Source organism: Eptesicus fuscus, chromosome 17 (genome assembly GCF_027574615.1).
Source record: "Eptesicus fuscus isolate TK198812 chromosome 17, DD_ASM_mEF_20220401, whole genome shotgun sequence".
NCBI classification, from domain to species: domain Eukaryota; kingdom Metazoa; phylum Chordata; class Mammalia; order Chiroptera; family Vespertilionidae; genus Eptesicus; species Eptesicus fuscus.
The window spans coordinates 44,042,340-44,063,927 of record NC_072489.1 but is presented as its reverse complement, the minus strand read 5'-3'; the positions used below and the strand labels follow the sequence as shown (position 1 = coordinate 44,063,927).

Below are 21,588 nucleotides of genomic sequence, written 5' to 3'. Positions count from 1 at the left end.
ATTACCTCCTCAATCACTTCCACTACAAGTGGGACTCCAAATCCCCACACTATTATATTTTCATTTAATTAAACAATTACTATTGAACATGCTAACAGAAAAGAGGAACAATAATAGCTAAATAACTGCCAATTACATTTACATAGCTCTTCCAGCCTGAGGGTAAAATGAACCTTTCTTTCTCGCCCAACTCAACTCCACCCTATCCCAACAACAGAATCATTCTATTCTCACACTGAACCACAGGGACAGACTGTGATCAATCATTACAAGTGGCATATAAACGCTAGGATAATCCTTCCAATGAGTACTGTATAAGTTAGTGGGTCTCCTCAAAAGCAGGAGCTGTGTCTTTTTCCACTCTTGCTGCCCACAATAGCCAGTCTAAGTACCCTATCAATGAAGTTATTATCTAAAAGTGGCAGTCATTCTGCCTTCTAGAACACAGGAAAGTGCAATAGTAGAGGAACTCTGAGAACTACAAGTTCAACTGGGATTGGTGCCCAGCTACACATGAGAAGTATCTACAACCTGAGTTTCTGCTGTGTCAATGAGCATCACTGTAAAGATCAGAACATACAATCTACATTTAAGAATGAGCTCAGCCCTAGCTGGTTTGGCTCAGTGGATAGAGCATCGACCTGTGGACTGAAGGATCCTGGGTTCTATTCCGGTCAGGGGCACATGCCCGGGTTGTGGGCTTGATACCCAGAGAGCAGCATGCAGGAGGCAGCCGATCAATGATTCTCTTTCATCATTGATGTTTCTATCTCTCTCCCCCTCGCCTTTCCTCTCTGCAATCAATAAAAACATATTTTTTTAAAAAAAAAAGAATGAGCCCTAACCGGTTTGGCTCAGCTGATAGAGCGTCGGCCTGCGGACAGAAGGGTCCCAGGTTCGATTCTGGTCAAGGGCATGTACCTTGGTTGCAGGCACATCCCCAGTGGGGAGTGTGCAGGAGACAGCTGATCGATGTTTCTCCCTCATCGATGTTTCTAACTCTCTATCCCTCTCCCTTCCTCTCTGTAAAAATCATTAAAATCTATTTTAAAAAAAAGAAAAAAGAAGAAGAATGAGCTCAAACATGTCTTGAAAGAAGCACAAATTTTCTGATTTTGGGTGGGGGCAGGGAATGAAAAACTATTCCTATCTAGAAAATGACTTTTTAAGTACAGAAAGGGAAAATCTTTGATGCCTGAGTCATCTCCAGGCCCAACTGAAAAGATGCTGGATTGATCACACTATCTTGCAAAGCATATCAACTCAACAGGACTCAACAGGGCATATCAGCCCAGATGAGCAAGGCAGGCCCATCAAACCTAGGTACTTCCTGGGCTATGTCATTTTGTTAGCCTTTTTTTTTTTTAATTCTGCAACTTAGATCATAAAGTTAAAATGCAAACATTGCCTGTACCATTTCCATCCCACTTATTTTAAATCAATAAATGTTATCCCAACACACACACAATTTCAGGAGGGCAGAGGGCTTTAGGTAGAAACAGTTTAGTCACTCTAAATTCTAGATAGTTTTCCCTTCTAATACAGGTTTTGACTCTCCTTGTCACTACTACCTCACCATGCAAAAGTCCCGACTGCCAGGACCAGAACCATGCCACAACTTAGGATCACATACTAAAACTAATACTAGGAGCCCTGGCTGGGTAGCTCAGCTGGTTAGAGTATTGTCCCAATACACCAAGGTTGCAGGTTCGATCCCCAGTAAGGACACATACAAAGATCAACCAATGAATACATAAATAAGTGAAACAACAAACTGATGTTTTTCTCTCTCTCTCTCAAATCAATAAACTATATATGGATATATATAAACTAATACTAGGTACAAATAACATTTATTGAGTGTCCACTACATGCTGAAAGGCATTAGATTGATACTACTTCATCCCTGCTACATGTTCTAACCAGGCCACTGCACATATATGGTACTGCTTTTAAGAAGTGCATGAACTGAGCAGAGCAATCCCAAAATAGTCCTTTCCATTTGTATCCTCCACAGGGGCCGAGAGGAGTGCCTTGTGTACCTGAATTAAAGGAATACAAATTTCTATGTTGTTATGGGGGGGGGGGGGGGAGGGGCTTAAGTAATACTTACAACAATAAAGATTTTTAAAAAGAAATGGAAAGATAAATAAATAAAAATACTGTCTTCACTATTCGTCATTTCTAAAGGCACTCTTTACCCTTGGGGAACAATACAGCAATTTATCAAATGTCATCACAGTGCCATGAACCACTCTTTGGGTTATCTTCCATCATTCACTCTACTGTTCTGACCCTACTCTTTTTTTATTATTATTATTGATTTCAGAGAGGAAGGGAAAGGAAGAGAGAGATGGAAGCATCAATGATGAGAGGGAATCATTGATGGGGTGCCTCCTGCACGCCCCGCACTGGGGATCAAGGCCCTAACCTGGGCATGTGCTCTTGACCAGAACCGAACCCGGGACCCTTGAGTCCGCAGTCGGGAGCTCTATCCACTCAGCAAAACCGGCCAGGGCTTGACCCTACACTTTTAAATTGGCTGAACATCTCTCATGACTCTTTTTACCCACTAAAAATAGAGCCGGCCAAAAGCACTAAACTTCACCAGTCCTCAAATCCCTCTCTGTTTTCAGCCAAAGATGTCATAAAAGAGTGGCTTCTTTGTGATTGAACCTCATCTCTTTAGACCAAGTGAAGAGAAGACCTGGGGAGAAAATGCCGACCAAAAACATACACCAGGAGAGAATATCTGTAAAACAGATTGCGTACAGGAAGAAACCAGCTCAGAAGACAAAACCACAGATACAGACCCAGAATGGCAACTGAGCCGCCCTGTAAGAGGAAAGCCTCTGGTAGCCCAGGTGCTCACACTGCTGGCCTCAGTCCCTCCACACCTCTCCTCACTACCTGAGTCTATGTTGCACTAGCTCATTACCCAGTATCAATAAAGCGGCTCGGCTGTTCATGGGGCAGTCCCACGGAAGTGGACACTGGACACAACCTCAAGAGATTTCCATATCTAAGGTCTAATAACCCTAGATACAAGGTTCTTCAGGTTTGCTTTCAGCTTCTGAGGAATGGGCTCTTTAGGATGCAGAAAGCTCCGGAAGAGCGGGCCTCAAGGCTAGGTTAAGCCTGGGAACACTGGAAGGATACGGGCACCTGCAAGGGGTCAGAAGTCAGAACTGAAGTCGCCCCTCCTGCGGCCAGGGCCTGACCTTTGCCCCCCAACATTCTTCCCAGCTGCCTGCCACAACAATCTCTCCCCCGTTTTTATTCCTGCCCCTGTGCGCTTACTCCACCCCGGCTCGTCCAAATTAAGGGCCCTCCTCCCCTTATTCCCTATCGCGATGTCAGGGCGGCCTTCACACCCCCGGAACTCTAAGAAGAGACTTCGCTGACCTGTCAGCGGATCCAAAATGGCGGGGCCTAGTCCCAGGACCGGCAGCCGCTGCTCATGTCCAGCCCGGGCCTCGAAGGCGTCTCCGAGCGGCTCTCCCGACTCTGGCGGCAGATGGGAGAAGGGAAGTAGCCCTTTTCCTGGGAGCGGAGGCCGCAATCAGGGACCGCACAGCGGCCGGGAAGAGTCGGCCGGATCGGGCGGTAGAGCCGGCTACCCTGCCTGTCAGCTCACTGACGTGGTGACTAGCCTCAGACTAGCCCGCTGCCTGGTAACTGCGCGAGCCCCGACGCGCACAGCCAATCGTAGCTTTGCGCCGTGAAAAGTGGCATCCCCGCTACCCAATCGAAGAAAGGAAATTGTCTTCGAGAGATGGGTTGTGCCTAAGGAGGAGAGATTAAAAGGGAAAAGAAAGGGGTAGGTAAGGGACAACCAACGGATATAAGGACTCTCTGAGTGACAGTAATAAAAGCCAATAAAAAGGGAGAAATTGTGCTGGGCGGTTGGAGAGGTGGAGTTAGCTAGAGTTCGGTTGCAGTGCGCTTGGAAGTGTTTGCTGGGCATTATGGGGAGGGAAGCTTACATTTGTTGGAAAGGGGGCGGGGTTCGTTTTGAGAGCTCGAGCGAACGACTCGACTCCCTCCTCCCTGTCCCACCTGGGCCACTCCCTATCAAAATCAGCTGGACCAAAGCCGTGCCCCTTAAGAGAACACTTGGAGCCCTAGCTGGTTTGCTCAATGGATAGAGCATCGGCCTGAGGCCTGAAGGGTCCCGGGTTCGATTCCGGTCAAGGGCTGGATCCCCAGTAAGGGGTGTGCAGGAGGCAGTGGATCAATGAGTTTCTCTCATCATTGATGTTTCAATCTCTCTCTCCTTCCTCGCTGAAGTCAATTTTTAAAATGTATTTTTTAAAAACATGAGAGAGCCGAAACCGGTTTGGCTCAGTGGATAGAGCGTCGGCCTGCGGACTCAAGGGTCCCAGGTTCGATTCCGGTCAAGGGCATGTACCTTGGTTGCGGGCACATCTGTGCAGGAGGCAGCTGATCGATGTTTCTGACTCTCTATCTCTCTCCCTTCCTCTCTGTAAAAAATCAATAAAATATATTTTAAAAAAAAACAAAAAACATGAGAGAGAGAGAAAACTTCGACAGGAGGCAGCTTCTGAGCTCCCTCCATCCTAGGACCAGTCCCACAATTTATTCCAACCTCCCCTCCCCCACTCTCACGTCTGTCTGCCAGCCCTGTATGGCTTCTCATAGAGTTGTCTGTCCCATCTGTTTCTGTGTCTTGTACCCCGTTCCTGTCATGCAGAAATAGAAAAGAGAGAGAGAGAGCGAGAGAGAGAGAGAGAGAGAGAGAGAGAGAGAGAGAGAGAGGTGGAAGAAACCTTGGGTATCTAATTCCGGTCTCTTCATTTTATAGAAACCAAGTCCCAGAGTGGAAAGACAGCACCCACACGTTCGAATAACTACATATTGGCAGAGCAGAAAGACAAACCCAGGTGTCCCGGTCGCCAGCTCAGTTTTTTTTTTTTTCCACTGTCCTTCACTATCTCTTATGACTTAGTCTATCAGGCTGTGACTCCCAGCTCTGCCTCTCATACTAAGCCTTGGACACTTTTTACCTACCTGGAACAAAGCTAATCACACGGGTTAGTCCACATCAGTGACAGGAAACTGAAGCCTTCCCTGTTTGCCTTAAAATACTAAGCAGCCTAAAGGCTAAATGCCCACCCCAGTCTTCACTTTCCTACCTCCAGGTGCCGCTCCTCATGCACAAGAGGATAGAGGTTGCTAGGATATTTAGAATTACCTAGAAGTGAAAGTGTGTAGGAAAAGGACAGTAAAATGGGTTTTTTCTTGCAGATTGATTGGTGGGATTCCTAGCCTGTCTCCTAGAATGGAGCCCAGATGTCCCTGCAGACCTGAAGAGACTTCTGGGAAGCAGTGAAAAAAGAAACCAACTCTATCCCTATTTCCTCCCATTTATAGATGACCCAAGTCCATATACCCAACCCCATAGAAATGTGGTTTCAAAATCAGACATCCAAAGACCATCCACGTGCTAGGATTCTCTAATCTGAAGAACCCATCAGACCTGAAGAACTCCTAAACAACTTCCTGCACCTGCACATTGGGCTCCTGGTCTCTAGGTCCAGCTGAAAATCACCCAAACAGAGAGGAAAAAGATACAACCACAATAACACCTCTTTCCACAGTACCTCTGAGCCATTTATTTTCCAACTTCATTTGAAAACTGGGATTTGGTCTCTTAGGTTTATCTCAGACAGAGAGGTCCTAGATAACCAAAATTTGGAAAATCCTTCAAGTGGGCCAAAACTCCCTACTCTCCCATCTCCATTCCCACATACCTCCAAAATTTAACCAACCTAAAACCATGAATGGGATTGTGTGTTACAGATGAGGAAGAGAGAGATGGCAATGCCCTAGAGTCGCGACCCACAGGTTGAGAACCGCTGCTGTAGAGCCTAAGAGCATCGGAAAACACAGATATTTACATTACGATTCATTAACAGTAGCAAAATTACAGTTATGAAGTAGCAATGAAAATAATTTTATGGTTGGGGGCCACCACAACATGAGGAACTGTATTAAAGGGTTGCGGCATTAGAAAGGTTGAGAACCACTGCCCTAGACCCTGCTAACCTCAATCACCTCAGGCAGAACATCTCCCTCTTAGATTTCAGTATTGGGTACCTACATTATGCCTAGGAATAGAAACATGAGGGAGATATGATACTTACCCTCCTAAATCTTAGCATTATAGGGGACAACATATAAGCTGATCTCTTCAATATAGTGTGTGGGTAACAGAGTATGTGCACAGGAGGATTGTGGGGCAAGAGGCTAGACATCTGGCTAACCCAGGAGTTTAGGAACAGCTTCCCAGACATAATGAGGCTTCTCAGTGGAGCTTAGGAGGATGAGTAGAAATTGACAAGATGAAGACTGGCTAACCCTAGCCAGTTTGGCTCAGGGAATAGAGCATCGGCCTGCAGACTGAAGGGTCCCCGGTTTGATTCAGGTCAAGGGCACATGCCTGGGTTGTGGACTTGATCCCCAGTAGGGGGCGTGCAGGAGGCAGCCAATCAAGGATTCTCTCTCATCACTGATGTTGCTATTTCTCTCTCCCTTCCTCTCTGAAATCAATTTAAAAAAAGTATTTTTTTTTTAAAGATGAAGACTGGCTAGAAATATGTTACTGTCAGAAGAAAGGCCAGAGGTGTGCAGGAAACCACTAGGAGATTGGACATTAAGGCAGGGTCAGATCCTGAAAGTCCTATGTGCCAGGCAAGGGAGCTTGCCCTTTATCCTGAGGACAATCAGGATTTTAAGCAGGAGCCATTGAAGGATTTTAAGCAGAGACATGACTGGTCAGATTTATCTTAGGAGCATATTGTGTGATAGGGGTTAGGGCCCTCACGGGCACCCAAACAACCTGACCTGACTCCACATGTTCCTTGGGACATCTGTCCTATCCATTGCAACTCCCTAATTAGCAAGCACCCAGGCCACACCTTGCCCACAGAACTGAACCTGGTATCCCCAAGGAGAAGCTAGCCCTGTTAAGGCTGGGAGAGCATAGCCTGGGCAAGCCAAAAAGTGCAGGCTAACAGGTGAACGGCCCAGGCCTCTGAGGAATGTCCAGTCCAAGCCCTGAGGTTCAGTGAGAGCCACCTGAAACTGTTTGGGGTGGGTGGGGTAAGGGAGTGATAGTTACTTGTCCAAGGTCACTCAGGCCCTAGCTGGCTTGGCTCAGTGGATAGAGCGTCAGCCTGTGAACTGAAGGGTCCTGGGTTCAATTCTAGTCACCGGCACATGTAGGAGGCAGCCAATCAATGATTCTCTGTCATCATTGACTTTTTTTTCCTCTCCCTTTCCATTCCTCTCTGAAATCAATAAAAAAAATTTTTTTTAAAAAAAAGGTCATTCCGTAATGATGTGGTTGGTGGCAGGGTTAGAATGATGCTTTGCTTTGTCTCATTCCAAACTCTGCTTTCTCCATGAAGCCACCTTCCTTGGAGGAGAAAACGGGGGAAAGGTTGGGATATCGTCAAAAAGAGGAAGGAGAGAAAGGTGTGAGGGGGTGTGGGGGTAAGAGATCAACAGAAGGACTTGTATGCATTCATGAGCATAACCAATGGACACAGACGGGGTGGGGGGGCGGGCCCGCGGCGGGGGGTAGGTTGAGGGCCTGTGCTGGGGTTGGGGGCAGCCGGGGAGAGGTGAAGGGGGGGGGGCGGGGAAGGAGACTTATGTAATACATTAACAATAAAGAACTTAAAAAAGAAAGGTGTGAGGAAAAAGAGGAGTAGGGGGAAAGATAACGTAGCCTTTCAAAGTGGCAGAGGAGGAAGGAGAGGAATAAACAGCAGGAGCAAAGCTGTGAAGGAGAAAAAAAGGGGAAAGAAAGGCGAGACGTGGGAGGATTGGAGCAGACACAAAAGGGCAAAGAGACAGACAGCGACAAGTGGAGAAAATTGCGGAAACTTGAGCGGCAACAAAGTTGAGCTCTGAAAACCGGCGGCCTCTCCCGGCCCGTGCGCCCTCCCACCTGGCACCCTGGCAGCCCTATCCCCGGCACCGCTCCGCTCCGCTCCACTCGGGGTGGCGGCCTGGCACTGCCGCGCCGCTGGCGGGCCCCGGCTGCGTGGGGCTGCACGGCCCACCCCACCCTCCCGGGTGTGATTCTACCAACGCGTTCTGGCTGGAGCGCGGTTCCAGCCACGTGGGGAGGGGCGTGTCCCCGCTGCCGAGGCGTGCCTCCGATTGGTCAGGGGGCGGGGCTCTTGGCAGCACGCCGGCCGGACCCCACCCCCGAAGGCGGGACCTGAGGATTCACAGCTGGAAAGGGTGAAGCCTGGGAAGAGCAGCTGGAAGGGGGCGGGTCCCTGCCCGCTAGGCTCGCAGCTGCGGGCTGGGGGCGCCCTGGGCTGCCATAAAGTGAATGGGCGCCGGCGGGGGGCGGCAGTTCCCGGCGAGTCTCCCTCTCTCCCTCAGCTCCTCAGTCCCGGAGCGCCCGAGCGGAGCGGCGGCCCGGGCGCAGGGGGGCAGCCCCCATCCAGGCCGGGTGTCCGGCCCCTGGCCCTTGCCTGCCCTCCAGACTACGGCCGCCGCCGCCACCGCCGCTGCCGGGAGTCTGCCTGCTGCGGGACTCACTGTGAGTGCTTGACCGTGGCGGGGACACGGGCTCCAGGGGTCAAGGGGCCATGGCTGGACTTTGGGAAACCTAAAACGGGACTTGGGTCGGCTGAACTGGGGAACGGTACCTGGGGGACGGGTCGAAACTGGGAGGGCGGACTGCAGACCCAGGGCCAGGACTTAGGGAAAGGGAAATTCAGAGTCAGAACTTGGAGGACAGAAACGGGTCGGGGGGGGGGGGGCGGGGGAAAGAAGTCGGGGGACCCGAAGAGAAGCTGGAGACAGGAAACCAGGACAGGGGCTCCGCGCAGCGGGGTCTAGAGAGAGTCGGGTAACCATTACCAGAAAGCACCCTAGAATCAGAGGGCGCAGGGCAGACAGCCAGGGAGCAAAAGGGGTTGCTGAGGCCCTGGCCAGTGGGGAGAGTTGGCTGCGGCTGCCCAGTATTGGGGCCGTTGGCGGCGTCCAACGCCCCTTGTCTGGGGCTCAGATCAGACTCCAGGGACTGGGAGTAGGGGTGCGCCTAGTCGCACACGCTTTTCTTTTCAGCTGCTTCGCAGTTGCGACAGGAGCCTTGTAGTGAGAGGCTGGCCGCCACCAGGTCAGATGGTCGCTGTGCGGGCGGCAGGGCAGTGGCTGAGCAGCCCGAATCCCAGGCAGCGGATCTGGAGTGCCCGGCTTGGGGTGTCAGGGTCCGCACGGGTCCCAGCCTGGGGCCGCCACGAAGTCGGACAGAATGTCCGCAGCGCGCAGGGCTGGTAGCGGACAGAATGTCCGAGGCGGCGAGGTGGGTCTCCCTGGAGCAGGCGCTGGGTCAGGCAGCGGTGACAGAATGTCCCTGGCCGAGCGGCATGTCCATTTACCCGGCAGCGCCTACCCAGGGCTGCGTGTGCATGGGGGGTTCGCTGTGGTGGGTCGCCTCAAATCCCACTTTGCAAACTTGTTTCTGTTCCTGGGGGCTGTGGGGCTCGGGAGCGGGGAGTGAGAGTAAAGCCTACAGCTGGGCCTTGGGGCGGGCGATGTGGTGGTGGGAGAGATTCCCTCTCCAATTCAGACCAGATCCAAGCATCGCCTGGACTTCCAGAATCCGAATCTGAGCGGAGAAATCCATTAGTGGGGCTGCTAGTGGGAATCAAGTCCAGAAAGAGGAGTGAACCACAAAGGGCAATGGGAGGGCGAGGAGGAGCCCAGCACAAGCCCCTGCTAACCTCGGTGCCTTCACAAACTCCGAGGAAACCCCTAATTCTAATACAGCTGATGAGACACCCCTAAACTTCTTACCTGGGTGTTAGCAGGTTAAAGGTGCCTTCTCTGCAGGGAGCAGGAGCCCAGGCCTGAAGAGAAAACTGCAGTCCTTTAGCAAAGCAAACCCTGTGGTCTTGATTCCCTTTTTGCTCCCTCAGCCCCACCAATCTCAAAAACACCCTGATGGCTGAGCGGAGGTAGGAAGGAGACACTTGGAATCAAGAGTCTTAGGTCCAACATGAAGCCCTCAACTCTGTTTGGGTAGGAGGTCTCAGCCATACCCAACGGTCCTGTGTGTGTTCCCTTTAGCTGGGGGAGGGCCCTGATTCTTTGGACCCCTACAATCACCACCCATCCTGACCCCAACTCTTTAACTAGACAGACTCTGGTTAGGCTGAAGAGAACAGAGTAGAGAGAACTCTCCCAGTCTATGTTAATGAGAAAAACAGCCGGGTTGGAGACTGGGTTTTCATGGGGCAAGTGCAAGGTGATGTGTTTAGCAATGAGTAAATAATTTAAACAAGTGGATATCAAACTTTCTCATCCTCCACCCATGAGTGACATACAATACATATTACCCTCACTCCCACCTCCATTCTTCAGTTTTAAAGTTTACGTATTACCAGCTAGAACATTGTTTCTCAGCCTTCTTTGCTCCTTGCCCCTTTTTGATAAACATAGAGTCAAACCAGTACTCTCACCATATTCTGATACCCTTTTCAGGGGCTTGAGCTCCCATCACCTTTGAAAATCACAGAAATTATGGCTGATGAAAGTCTCTGAGTCAGGAAAGGAATAGGGAAGGTGTTACAGATGGTTGCCTGAAGACCTTAGCCCAAAGTTCTGATTTGGCCAAAAAAGCAACAGCATTATAATGAAGATGACTGGAAACAGAAGGCAGAACCTTCTCCTATCCTTGCATAAAACCATGTAGCTGAGTGCATGCCTGCGTCACTGGCTCCTGGGAAGAATATCATGGGCCTAGAGAAGTGTCAGAGAATAGTTCACAGAATGGGGAGCCAGTGGCTGCTGGAGAGGGCAAACTTCAAAGTTTAGGCCTCTGGGAAGTGAGATAGGATGAAAAATCCACAAAATAATGAAAGGCATCGATAAACAGAAGACTTGTTTGCTCCTCAGATCCTGAAACCAGAGAGGAGGGGCCTCTTAGAGCTGGAATGATGCTAGCACAAGATGAATAGGAAAATGTCCCTTGGCACAAGGTGGGCAGTCAACTTCCAGAGCTCATTTCCAGAGGGTTGGTAGAGTCAGGAAGTAGGAACAGAATTCTTTGGGGCTTGGGAGGATCCGTGCATGTCAGAGCCTCAAAGGGCTGCTGGGGTGGAGGGGGCTAGGAGTGCAAAGACCTCCGTTCTTGGTCTTCAATCTGTGTAACCTTGGACAAATTCATCTTCTCAGAGGTTAAATGGGGTTGGTCATTCCTGCCACTCACAGTGGTTGTAAGCATTAAATGAAATCATATATATGAAAGCCCTTTGCCAATGGAAAAGCACCATAGAAACAAGAAATATTACTGCCGTTATTATGCCCAAACTGTAGAATCTTTGCTTGGAAGGGTGGTGTCTCAAGTCTTAAATCAGCCAGCCAGCATCCCTGATCCAGCCACAGGAAGATTCTCAATGACAGATGAAACACCCTATCTCAGGCTTCAGATGCCAGCCATTACCCCTGCCCCTCTCTGAGAAGAGTTTAAAGGAGCTCCCCAAATGCTTGACTCCTCTACCAGGCCAAATATCCTGATCTATTCCCTGCCTGTCTGCTGCTTAAGGATGTGAATATGGATCCAAGACCCAGGTCCAGGAAGGGAGGGTAGGGGAGGCAGACTAATGCTGAGCTGGGATGGGGATGAGAGGTGGAAGGAACCACCCAAATCTTTTCTTCTCTATTCACTCTAAATGATGCTTCCCAGAGTGTGGGGGAGAGAGATGGCAGCTAATCTGAAGGACCCATTAGGTCTTGAACTTTGGGATTATCTAGACTGTCTAGCCCATAGTCACCAACAGGGAGCCATGATAAGAGTGGTGGAGAAAGAAAGGAAAAGATAGGTGGTGGAATGAGAAAGAACTGCTGTCAAAGAGCCCCTTTCCCATCTCTCCCCTGCCCAATCTATTCTGCTCACCAAGGCCAAATAAAGGTCCCAAAGATGCTGCTTTTATGTCACTCTCCTGCCTTAAGCCTCCAGTGACACCCCCCCCCCACACACACACACACACACACACTGCTTGGAGCAATGCTTCTCTGTAGGGGGCTGAAGTGGAAGAGGGCAGTATAGGAGAGAGAGGAGCATGACGCTGCAGGCTAAACATGGCCCATCTATCTTCCTGGTGTGATGATGTCACTTGGAGATTTGGAGAGAACACTTTATTTTTATATTAAAACAAACATAACAACTTATGGAATAGAATACAAAATTTACTTTCAGTTTTAACATACGGCTGGAGAGCGCAAAGAAATTTCATCCTGGTTGGTGGCAGGCAACTGTTTTAGGTTGTGCCCCTAGTTTTCCAGGGTGATATTCTCTCTTACTAGTCTTGGTGGGGTTTTTAATGGAAAATCTGGAGATGCTCTAGCCTAGATCGGATCAAACCTGAACCACCACCCCTCATTGGAGACACCTCCCCAGCCTGACCCATTTTTCTCTGATGATCTCTCATTGTCCCTGTTGCCCTCTGAACCTGCTACAATCTCTTAGCCCCAAAACATACACCTTACCTGGGCTTCCATTCCTGGTCAGGGCATATGCCTAGGTTGCGGGCTCGATCCCCAGTGGGGGGCGTGCAGGAGGCGACCAGTCAATGATTTTCTCTCATCATTGATGTTTCTATCTCTCTCTCCCTCTCCCTTCCTCTCTGAAATCAATAAAAATATATTTTTAAAAAACAACAACAAAATCTGAGAAACAGACTCATGCAGCCCATCATTTCATTCTGTGCCCTGTTTGCCTTCCTAGATTGCAGGCTCCTAGAAGCTAGGGTCTTTGCCTTACCAGTCTTGGGGATCTGTCTTAGCACCAACACTTGCTGAAGGAAAGAAGGAAGGAAGGGAAGGAACAGTGTGGAGGTTCATGTCTCTGAACCTTAGTAATTTACCCCTTAGTAAATTAAGTATACCAAATTATTGCTGCCTCCACCTGAATCTTAGGGTTCCCTCTTGGGGCTGTGAGCTTGTCTCCAGCCGTCTTTATTCGTTCCCATTTGCCACTGCAGTTCAGCAGACCAGACAGTTTGGGTGCTCAGCATCACTAATGAATGTGAGGCTGTGTGCACTTACGGGCCTCGCTTCAGCTTCAGGTTTACAGAATGGTTTAGGGACCTGATTTACACCTGCTCACCAACTTGCTCCTGGCTGAGCCACAGCATCACAACTCCATCCCCTCTTATCTTCCTCTACCCTGTCCCTGCAGGAGAAAGTTCTCCTATTTAAGTTCCAGGGTGTGTTTCCTGCCTTAGGCATTGATGTTGTAATTTCTTTGGGGCTTTCTGGCCATGGCCCTGGTTTACCCCTTTGGCTTCAGGACAAAAGTGGGTACACATGGCAGTTGACCTCTTGCCAGGAACCCCTTGGATCAACCATGGCCTCCCCACTATGGCCTCTCTGGCCTATGATAGTCTCTGCTCTCCACCTTAATATATATTGGGTATTTTGTTCTTGCTGCAGTTTATGACATCTTCCTGTAATTCCAGCCTGTGCCTCACAATCAGAGCACCCCTGTACCCACTCCCTTCTCCTTAGGGCTAGGATTGCCCTCTGACACCAGGGGGTGTCAGAAAGACTGGTGGTGGGACAGGCAGCCCCTCCCAAAGCTGAACTCAGCACCACTGTTACCTCTTGGCCCTCTTTGGTCCTGCCTGGCACTTCCTATCAGCATCAACCAAACCTGTGGCTACAAGACCTACTGCTTGTCCCTGTCCACTGAGTGAGGTGACGTCCTTGGCCTCAGTCTCAGTTTTGCAGTTTAGGGAGCTTAATCCTCAGCCGACCTGTCTCCAGCTCAGACAACCACTTGGCTCCCGCAGCCTCTGCCTCACCAGCCCACCAGGGCACCAGAATGCTAGATACCTATGCCCCACCCTTCATTTTCCTATCACTTGCCAGGCTTTAGTGTTGTTTTCCGTTTCACAGTCAGGGCCCTTCTCATCCCCTCTATCTCCTACCAGTAACCCAGTCAGGGGCCTGAGGCTTCCTTCTTTCCTTTACCAGTCCCTGGTCCCCAAAGTGACTCCCAACTTGGGTTACTCTACCCATTTTGCTGTTACCTTATTGACTGGGCTCATCTTTATGTTCAGGACAGCGTGCTCGCAACACACATTCGCATCCTCCTCTACAATGCAGTATACTCACCTCTTCATTCACCAGAGAAATTCTTCACTGGGAGATGCAGGGTCTAGGGAGGCGAACCACTCAAGCAAGAGCAGAGATGAGGATGAGCTCTTATTTGCCACTCTGTCCTTGGTGCCTTACTCAATCCCAGCTCATAGAAAGTGCTAAATAAGCATCTCTTCTACGAATAAGAAAGAAACATACTTGGATAGAGTTGTACCCATTTTTACATGTTATATTTTATTTTAACCTTATAACAATACAGAAGGTAGGTAGGGAAGGGATTATGATCTCCCTTTTAGAGGTGAAAAAATATGCTCAGAGAGGTAGAGTAATTTGCCAAGATCACATAGCTAGTAAGTTGGAGAGCCAGGACATGGACCAAGATCTTTTGACTCTAAACCTAATTTCTTTGGGCTATACCAGATTACTTCACTAAAAGAGGCCCGAGCAGTTTCTGCCCCCACCCCCGCCTCATCCTCTCCCTCCGGCATTTTCCTGCCATCTCCCCGTTCAGCCAAACAGGCTTTCCCCAGCAGCCACTGAGTGCAGACCACTCCCCTGGCTCCTTTGGCCTCCTCCTCCCCCACAGAGTCCTTAGTTCCTGGGACTGAAAGCTGAGGTTCAGAGGGGCCAGGAAAGGGAGGGGGGGAGGGTAATGGCTAGTTCCAAAACAGCCAAGGCAGCTGTCCCTGTCACAGAGAGAGGAGACTGTGTGACAGTGTGTGTCTGTCTGCTTGAATGTGGGAGCACATGTGTGGGAGAGTGTGTGTTTGTATGCCTCTAGTTCCAAGTCCAAGTGCTTATTTTGTCTGAGTGGGGGCCTCTGTGAGTCTGCATGTGTGTCTGTCTGTCTCTAGGAACACACTGCCTGAACTCTGCTTTCTCAGCTTCATCTTTTACTCTGGCCCTTATCTCTCCTCACCCTGCCTCCCTTTGCTGAAATAAAGGGTGAAACCAAGACACAGGTATGGAATGCTGGGGGAAGGGGGAGTTTGGAAAATTAGAAGTCTGGAGCCAAAGCAGACTGGGAGGATAAATGGCAACGGTGGGATTTAGCTTTCCCTACAGGCAAACCCAAATGTCTCTTTTCCCAGTTCTTTGTTGCTCCTGTGACCTCTGGAGAAATCAGAGGCATGGTTGACATTTTGAGGGCATCTTTTTAAAAAATATACTTATTTTATTTTATTTTTTATTACATCTATTGGGGTAACGTTGGTTAATAACATATAAGTTTCAGGTGTGCAACTTTATAATAAGACATCTGTATACTCTATTGTGTGCTCACCACCCAAAGTCGAGTCTCCTCTGTCATCATGTATTGGACCCCCTTTACCTTCTTCGTCCTCTTGGGTATAAAGTAAAAGGAGACTTCAGAGCACCCCTTTGTCCAGCTCTCAGTTCTGTGCCTTCCCAGCTATTTGGGAAGAGCTACTAGTCAAGACTGCTCCCGGTCCCTCCCAAGGGCATCTCCCTTCCACCAGAGCATTGAGCCAGCCTCAAGCCTCTGACTCCTGACCTCAGGCCTGCGAGAGGTAAGCTGAGCACCTCCACCCTGGCCTGACTTCTCTCCTTCCTTCCCAGATCCCCTTCAGCCCTGCCTCTTTAGTCCTAGGAAAAGGTCCAAGGTCTAGCCTCCTGTGCCGGAGGAAAGAACAAGGGTTGTTCCTCCACTCCTGCCTTGACCTCTGTCCCACCCCAATCTTACTTGAGAGGTTGGGGGCAGGGGACAGCTGTCCTCTCTGAGCTGGTTGAAGGGGGCATTACCATGTGCAAATACAGGCCACTGCCCATCTGTGCCTCCCTGAGAAAGGCTCCTAATAAATTCAGAGCAGCCAAGTGACAAACATCTCAACTTGGGCTAATCCACCACATTAGTGCCACCTTGCACTTACCTAATGGGAAGGTAGATGGACCCCTCCCACCCAGCTCTTCACCCTTGTCCCTCTGTCCCTCCCCTCCTTTGGTTCTCCTCTGACTTAGAGGCATCCAGACTTCTCGAGCCCCACCAGTGTCCCTTTCCCTCCCTCCTACCAGAGAGGGCCTGGGGGAGCCGGCAGAAAAGAGAAGTCTGCAGGGGAGACTTGAAGAGGGACCCAAGCAGGCTCCTGGGTAATGTCAGGGAAGGTTTGGATCGAAAGTGAGGGTAGCAAGGGGGTTTTCAGAAGCTCATATCTACTGCCTGCCTGGGGTGGGCCTAGTAGAGGCTGTGCATGTGAGTAGAACAATGACTGGTAGGATGCGAAGTGTGTCTGGACAGGCACAGAATCAGACAGAGCCGAATGCCTAGTGGTTTTCAAACTGGGTTTTTATTCTGGAACCCTTTTTTTTTTCAAACGAAGTCTCTCCAGAAAGCATGAACAAAACAGTCAAAAGCAGAGCTACCCTAGATGTAGCAGATCAAATCAAGACCAGGCTAGGGTACCATCCTTGAGACTAGCCCTGAGTTCCAGTCCCTGAGGGGGTTTCTGGGTAGGGGCCCTACAGAACACAATTTGAAAAAAGCAAACGAAGCCCAGCCAGTGTGGCTCAGTGGTGGGGCGTCAACGTATGAACCAGGAGGTCATGGTTCCATTCCCTGTCAGGGCACATGCCCGGGTTTCAGGCTCAATCCCCAGTAGGGGGCATATAGGAAGCAGACAATCAATGATTTTCTCTCATCATTGATGTCTCTACCTTTCCCTCTCCCTTCCTCTCTGAAATCAATAAAAATGTATTTTTAAATCAAGGAGGAAGAAAAAACAAATGGAGAAGAAAAACAAAACATTAGCTTAGGAGTCTCCCAGACCAGGTTCAGATCCCAGTTCCACTGCTTACAAGCTCTGTGACCCTTAATTGTTACTTCAAGTCTCAATTTCATCACCTGAAAAAGGTGATCATACTTAATATTGATGCATTCCTGTGAGGGGAGAGAGAATGAGATAAAGGCACACAGTAAGCACTCCTAATTGACAGCAGTGATTATGGGAGAAGTATCAGGCCTGGTTCAATGAGCAACAGAGGTTCCGGCTATGGGTTAGGTGTGATTGACTGAGGGGCATGTATAAGTTTATGGGAATTTTGGGCATTCGTGTGAGAGGGATGGTATGGTGTGCAATCGTTGTGGTTTTCATTAATTCAATAAATATCTATTGAACACCAACTGTGCACCAGGCACAGTTCTAGGTGCCTGGCAGTGAACAAAACAAAGTCTAGTGTGTAAACTCATTAAGTTTTTGAGTATACACCTTTTTCCCCTTAGGCTGCTGTTTCCCCATTCTATCCTAGGGCACCCCACACAGGAGTAGCTTTATGTTGGTGGCTGTGAAAGGGGACAGTGAACCTGGGGGGAAACACTTCTGGGAACCAGATAACCCGGAGATTTTATCCCCATTGGCCTGGTCTGTGTCTTCTCTTCCCTCCAGAGTCTTCTCTCCATGGAGTTCGGCCTGCTCAGCGAGGCGGAGGCCCGGAGCCCGACCCTATCACTGTCAGACGCGGGCACTCCCCACCCCCCACTCCCAGAACACGGCTGCAAGGGCCAAGAACACAGTGGTGAGCGCGCCCCCTCCTGGGCGTAGGGGAGATAACAGCTCAATCCCTAATGGGGGTGGGGCCCGGGTGGGAGTGAGAGGCCGGTGGAAGAGGTACCCCAGCCCGGTCATCCCTGTGACCTAACCCCAACCCGGTCCCAGACTCGGAGAAGGCCTCGGCTTCGCTGCCCGGCGGCTCCCCCGAAGACGGCTCGCTCAAGAAGAAGCAGCGGCGGCAGCGCACGCACTTCACCAGCCAGCAGCTGCAAGAGCTGGAGGCCACCTTCCAGAGGAACCGCTACCCCGACATGAGCACGCGCGAGGAGATCGCCGTGTGGACCAACCTCACCGAGGCCCGCGTGCGGGTACGGCGCTCCCAGATCCGCAACCCCGCCCCGGTCTTCCTCTCGGGCCCGCTTGGCGAGTAGCTTAGAAACCTGCAACCTGTGGTTCTGCCCTGCCTGCCCCATCCTCGGATCCGACACCCGGCACCCGAAGTCCCAAAGCCCCGGTCCGCCACCCCACACGGCCTTCTTCCCACCAACCTTCACCCTATCACTCCAGACCGCACGCTGCTTCTCCCCTGGGACTATCGCTCCTTCTCCTCGCCACCCCTCCTCGACCCAAACGACTCCCCGCGCCGTCGCCCTTGACTTAGTTGCTGCTCAGCTCCCTGACTCCATGTGCTCCTCCACGACCCCATTCCCGTGTCCAGCCACCTCATCTTGTTAATCCTCCGAACGGCCCCGGCCCGGTCCGGGATCCCCGCCCGACAGCCTTTTCTCCCCGCAGGTGTGGTTCAAGAACCGGCGCGCCAAGTGGCGGAAGCGCGAGCGCAGCCAGCAGGCGGAGCTGTGCAAGGGCGGCTTCGCGGCGCCGCTCGGGGGGCTGGTGCCGCCCTACGAAGAAGTGTACCCCGGCTACTCCTACGGCAACTGGCCACCCAAGGCGCTCGGCCCGCCGCTCGCCGCCAAGACCTTCCCGTTCGCCTTCAACTCGGTCAACGTGGGGCCTCTGGCTTCGCAGCCCGTCTTCTCGCCGCCCAGCTCCATCGCCGCCTCCATGGTGCCCTCCGCCACGGCCGCCCCGGGCACGGTGCCGGGGCCCGGGGCCCTGCAAGGCCTGGGCGGGGGGCCCCCTGGGCTGGCTCCAGCCTCGGTGTCCTCCGGGGCAGTGTCCTGCCCCTACGCCTCAGCCGCCGCAGCTGCTGCTGCAGCCGCCTCCTCCCCTTACGTCTATCGGGACCCATGTAACTCGAGTCTGGCCAGCCTGAGGCTCAAGGCCAAACAGCACGCCTCTTTCAGCTACCCCACGGTACCCGGGCCGCCCCCGGCAGCCAACCTCAGTCCCTGTCAGTACGCCGTGGAACGGCCCGTATGAGTGCCCGAGCCAGTCTATCGTCCCCGAGGACGGGGTCGATGATTCACAGCCTCCCGGACTGGGGTCGTCTGGATGGGCTAGATCCCGCCCGGGAGTCGGAGAGGGATGCTGGGGCAGCTTGGGGGGAGGGAGGCGGCCAGCTCCGGAGAGCGCCCTCCCACTCCCAGCCCCGAGGGGTGGACTGGGCCCTACACACAGTCCATGCCCCTGGGACTAAGGACAGGAACAGGGACCAGTTCCCCGGGGGCCAACTCACCCTTGGCCCACCCCGCCTTCTCCAGACTCTCCTCTCCCATTTTATCATTTTCAAAGATAAATGAAATAAACGTGCGCGGACAGTGAAAGGCCTGATGATTCAGAGTTGCAGTTGAGCCCTTTTCCCTCATCCTCCCCCAGGTCTAAAACAGAGCTGGGTAAGGTCCAGGAAGCGGTGAGGGTCCATGTTTCTAGGGCTTCAGTCCCCCTCGGCCGCTAACACCGGCATGGGGAAGCCAAGGAGCCGAGGAGGGGCGCGCGCGTGCTGGCGTGTTTGTGTGGTTGGCTTGGGGGACTAGCCGCTTGGCGGGCGTTGGCTAAAGTTGGTGCTGCGGCGCCACCTTGCGGTCTTGTGGAGGATAACTGGAAGATCTGGTCTGTAACAGATGTCACTTCTGCAACTTAGGAAGCCTACGAACCTTAGAGCAGTTACTCCGCCTTTCTGCACCTGTTTCTCACTGTTCCAATGAGGGGCTTGGGCCTCTAACAGCAATAAAATTCTGTTCTGTAACAGACATTTATTAAGTGCCTACCAAAACTAGGATTCTTATTGAGTGTCTGTGTATGTGCTTCTCATCCACACATCCTCTTAGACGTCTAACCTACTGATCATCCCATTGCCAGCAGCCATTTCCCACCACAGCAGACCCCTCCTGTCCCAAAATCCCCCAAACCCAGAAGTCTTCTTGAAATATTTAATTTAAAAATAGAGCAAGAAGAGAAAGGTTTCTATACAGAAATATAAATAACTCGGCTGTGGGAATCCTCCCCAGTCCCAGCCCCATCTCAGGGTCTGCTTGGCCTTCACATTAAAAACAGAAACATCAAAGTACTAGATCACATCCCCTTCCCATGGTTGGTGTTTCTTGTCTGTCATAACTTCCTGCCACCTTGGGGCACACATCCTGTGGCGAAACCATGCAGGGAAAACCTCCTAATCATTCTCCCAAACCTAAACTAAACCCCTTCATGCCCTGGGGAGGAGAGCGCCTGGAGCCCCTTCTTGTTCTCCAACCATTTACTCGCTCTTGGTCTTGGCTTTCACCTTGGGCATTATGTAGGTTTTGTAGAAGAAGTTGGCAAAGAGGATGAAGTAGGTCATATACACCATGAGGGACCAGAAGAATTGTTCCGTTGTGGTGTGGCATCCCTGTTCCTGTCTCCAGATGTAAGCCAGGATGACGAAAGTGGCTCCCATAAACATCTGCAGGATCTGCAGGCTGGTGATGAGCCTGGGGAACCACCTGGGGGGCTTCACTTTGGCAGCCCTCAGAGTGTAGTAGGTGTACATGATAGCATGCACACCATAGTTCATAGTCATAAACCAGCCGCCTGCAGCCACTTTGTTCTTGTATCCAAAGCTTGTGAACACTAGCACTGTGCTGTGGTGGTACCAGTGCACAAAGATGAGTGGCCGCTTACGCAGGATGATGAAGGCTGTGTCTCCTGGGAGATGGGGAGTCATAGCTGACATACCACCCAGTGTTGGGACCACCCTCTGCACTGAATGTGGGGGGCAAAGGGGGAATTCTCGGGGTGGGGAGAGGGGATTTTGTGGCAGAGAATCTGGAGCGGGGCTTGGGTGAGAGGTGTTGTTAGGACCAGGGGTGGGGAAGGGACTCTCGATGTGATGGGCAAGGGGGAAACTGAGGAAGGATGCAGTTGACTGGGTGCCAGAGAGACAAAACCTTGCCACTCACCAAGTTCAATGATCTTGCTGAAAACAAAGAGGCAGGACCAGAATCTGACCACAGAGTCGTTGATGAAGGCGGAGAAGCACACAGTCTGCTTTAGGCTATGCCTATGTATCAAAGTTCCCATCAAGCCCCACGTCCTCACTGCCCCCAGGATACTGAAATGGGACAGAGGAAAAGGGTGTAAGATCATTCCCAGACACCAATCCACCCTTCCTCCTCAGCCAGGTCAGGACCCAAGCTCCGCCACCTTCCCATCCTTCCAGGAGTCATGGCTTCTGAGATCCTGGAGCCAGTCTGATAAATCCAACCAGCAATCTAGAGGAGATGAAGGCTGGGAAAGGACCAGGGAATGCTGGAGGATGGGACTGCAAGTTGAGTTAAGGAACAGAATTCTTGGGATGGGTAGAAGCCTATGAGAAGATGGGTGGCAGGATGGGGGATGTCAATGGGGGAGGAACTATGGGAAGGAGGGGCTAGGGAAGTTACTGGAGGACCTTAAAGTCTGGGGAAATTTGATGGAAGTATACAGACTCCATGAGCACAAGAGGACTCATGAGAGAACAGAAACTGCCAGTCTGGTGCCTGGGGAAAAAGGA

At 51.2% G+C, this 21,588-nt stretch overlaps 3 protein-coding genes across 4 annotated transcripts in view; 1 reads left to right on the top strand and 2 right to left on the bottom strand.

The window, feature by feature from the left end:
• The window catches only part of GBF1 (golgi brefeldin A resistant guanine nucleotide exchange factor 1), a 123,223-nt gene extending 119,587 nt beyond the window's left edge, over nt 1-3,636 (bottom strand). The window contains exon 1 of one of the 2 annotated variants that reach the window (XM_054729210.1): nt 3,406-3,636. The gene's annotated coding sequence lies outside the window, so the exon portion shown is untranslated. Of the gene's footprint in view, nt 1-2,938; nt 3,158-3,405 lie in introns of those variants that run through there. The other variant, XM_054729211.1, reaches the window with a different exon arrangement.
• Nucleotides 3,637-8,461: 4,825 nt separating this feature from the next.
• On the top strand, nt 8,462-19,826 carry PITX3 (paired like homeodomain 3). The gene is made up of 4 exons (XM_008144234.3): nt 8,462-8,584; nt 17,553-17,682; nt 17,823-18,025; nt 18,453-19,826. Exons 2-4 carry the CDS (start codon nt 17,565-17,567, stop codon nt 19,038-19,040), a joined length of 909 nt encoding a protein of 302 aa, XP_008142456.1. The 5' UTR covers nt 8,462-8,584; nt 17,553-17,564; the 3' UTR covers nt 19,041-19,826.
• NOLC1 (nucleolar and coiled-body phosphoprotein 1) overlaps nt 19,656-21,588 on the bottom strand; it is a 52,987-nt gene continuing 51,054 nt past the window's right edge. The window contains exons 16-17 of the mRNA XM_008144231.3: nt 20,996-21,147; nt 19,656-20,741 (exon numbers count right to left, since the gene is read on the bottom strand). Of these exons, the coding sequence (XP_008142453.2) occupies nt 20,314-20,741; nt 20,996-21,147 (580 nt within the window). The 3' untranslated portion in view covers nt 19,656-20,313. The remainder of the gene's footprint in view (nt 20,742-20,995; nt 21,148-21,588) is intronic.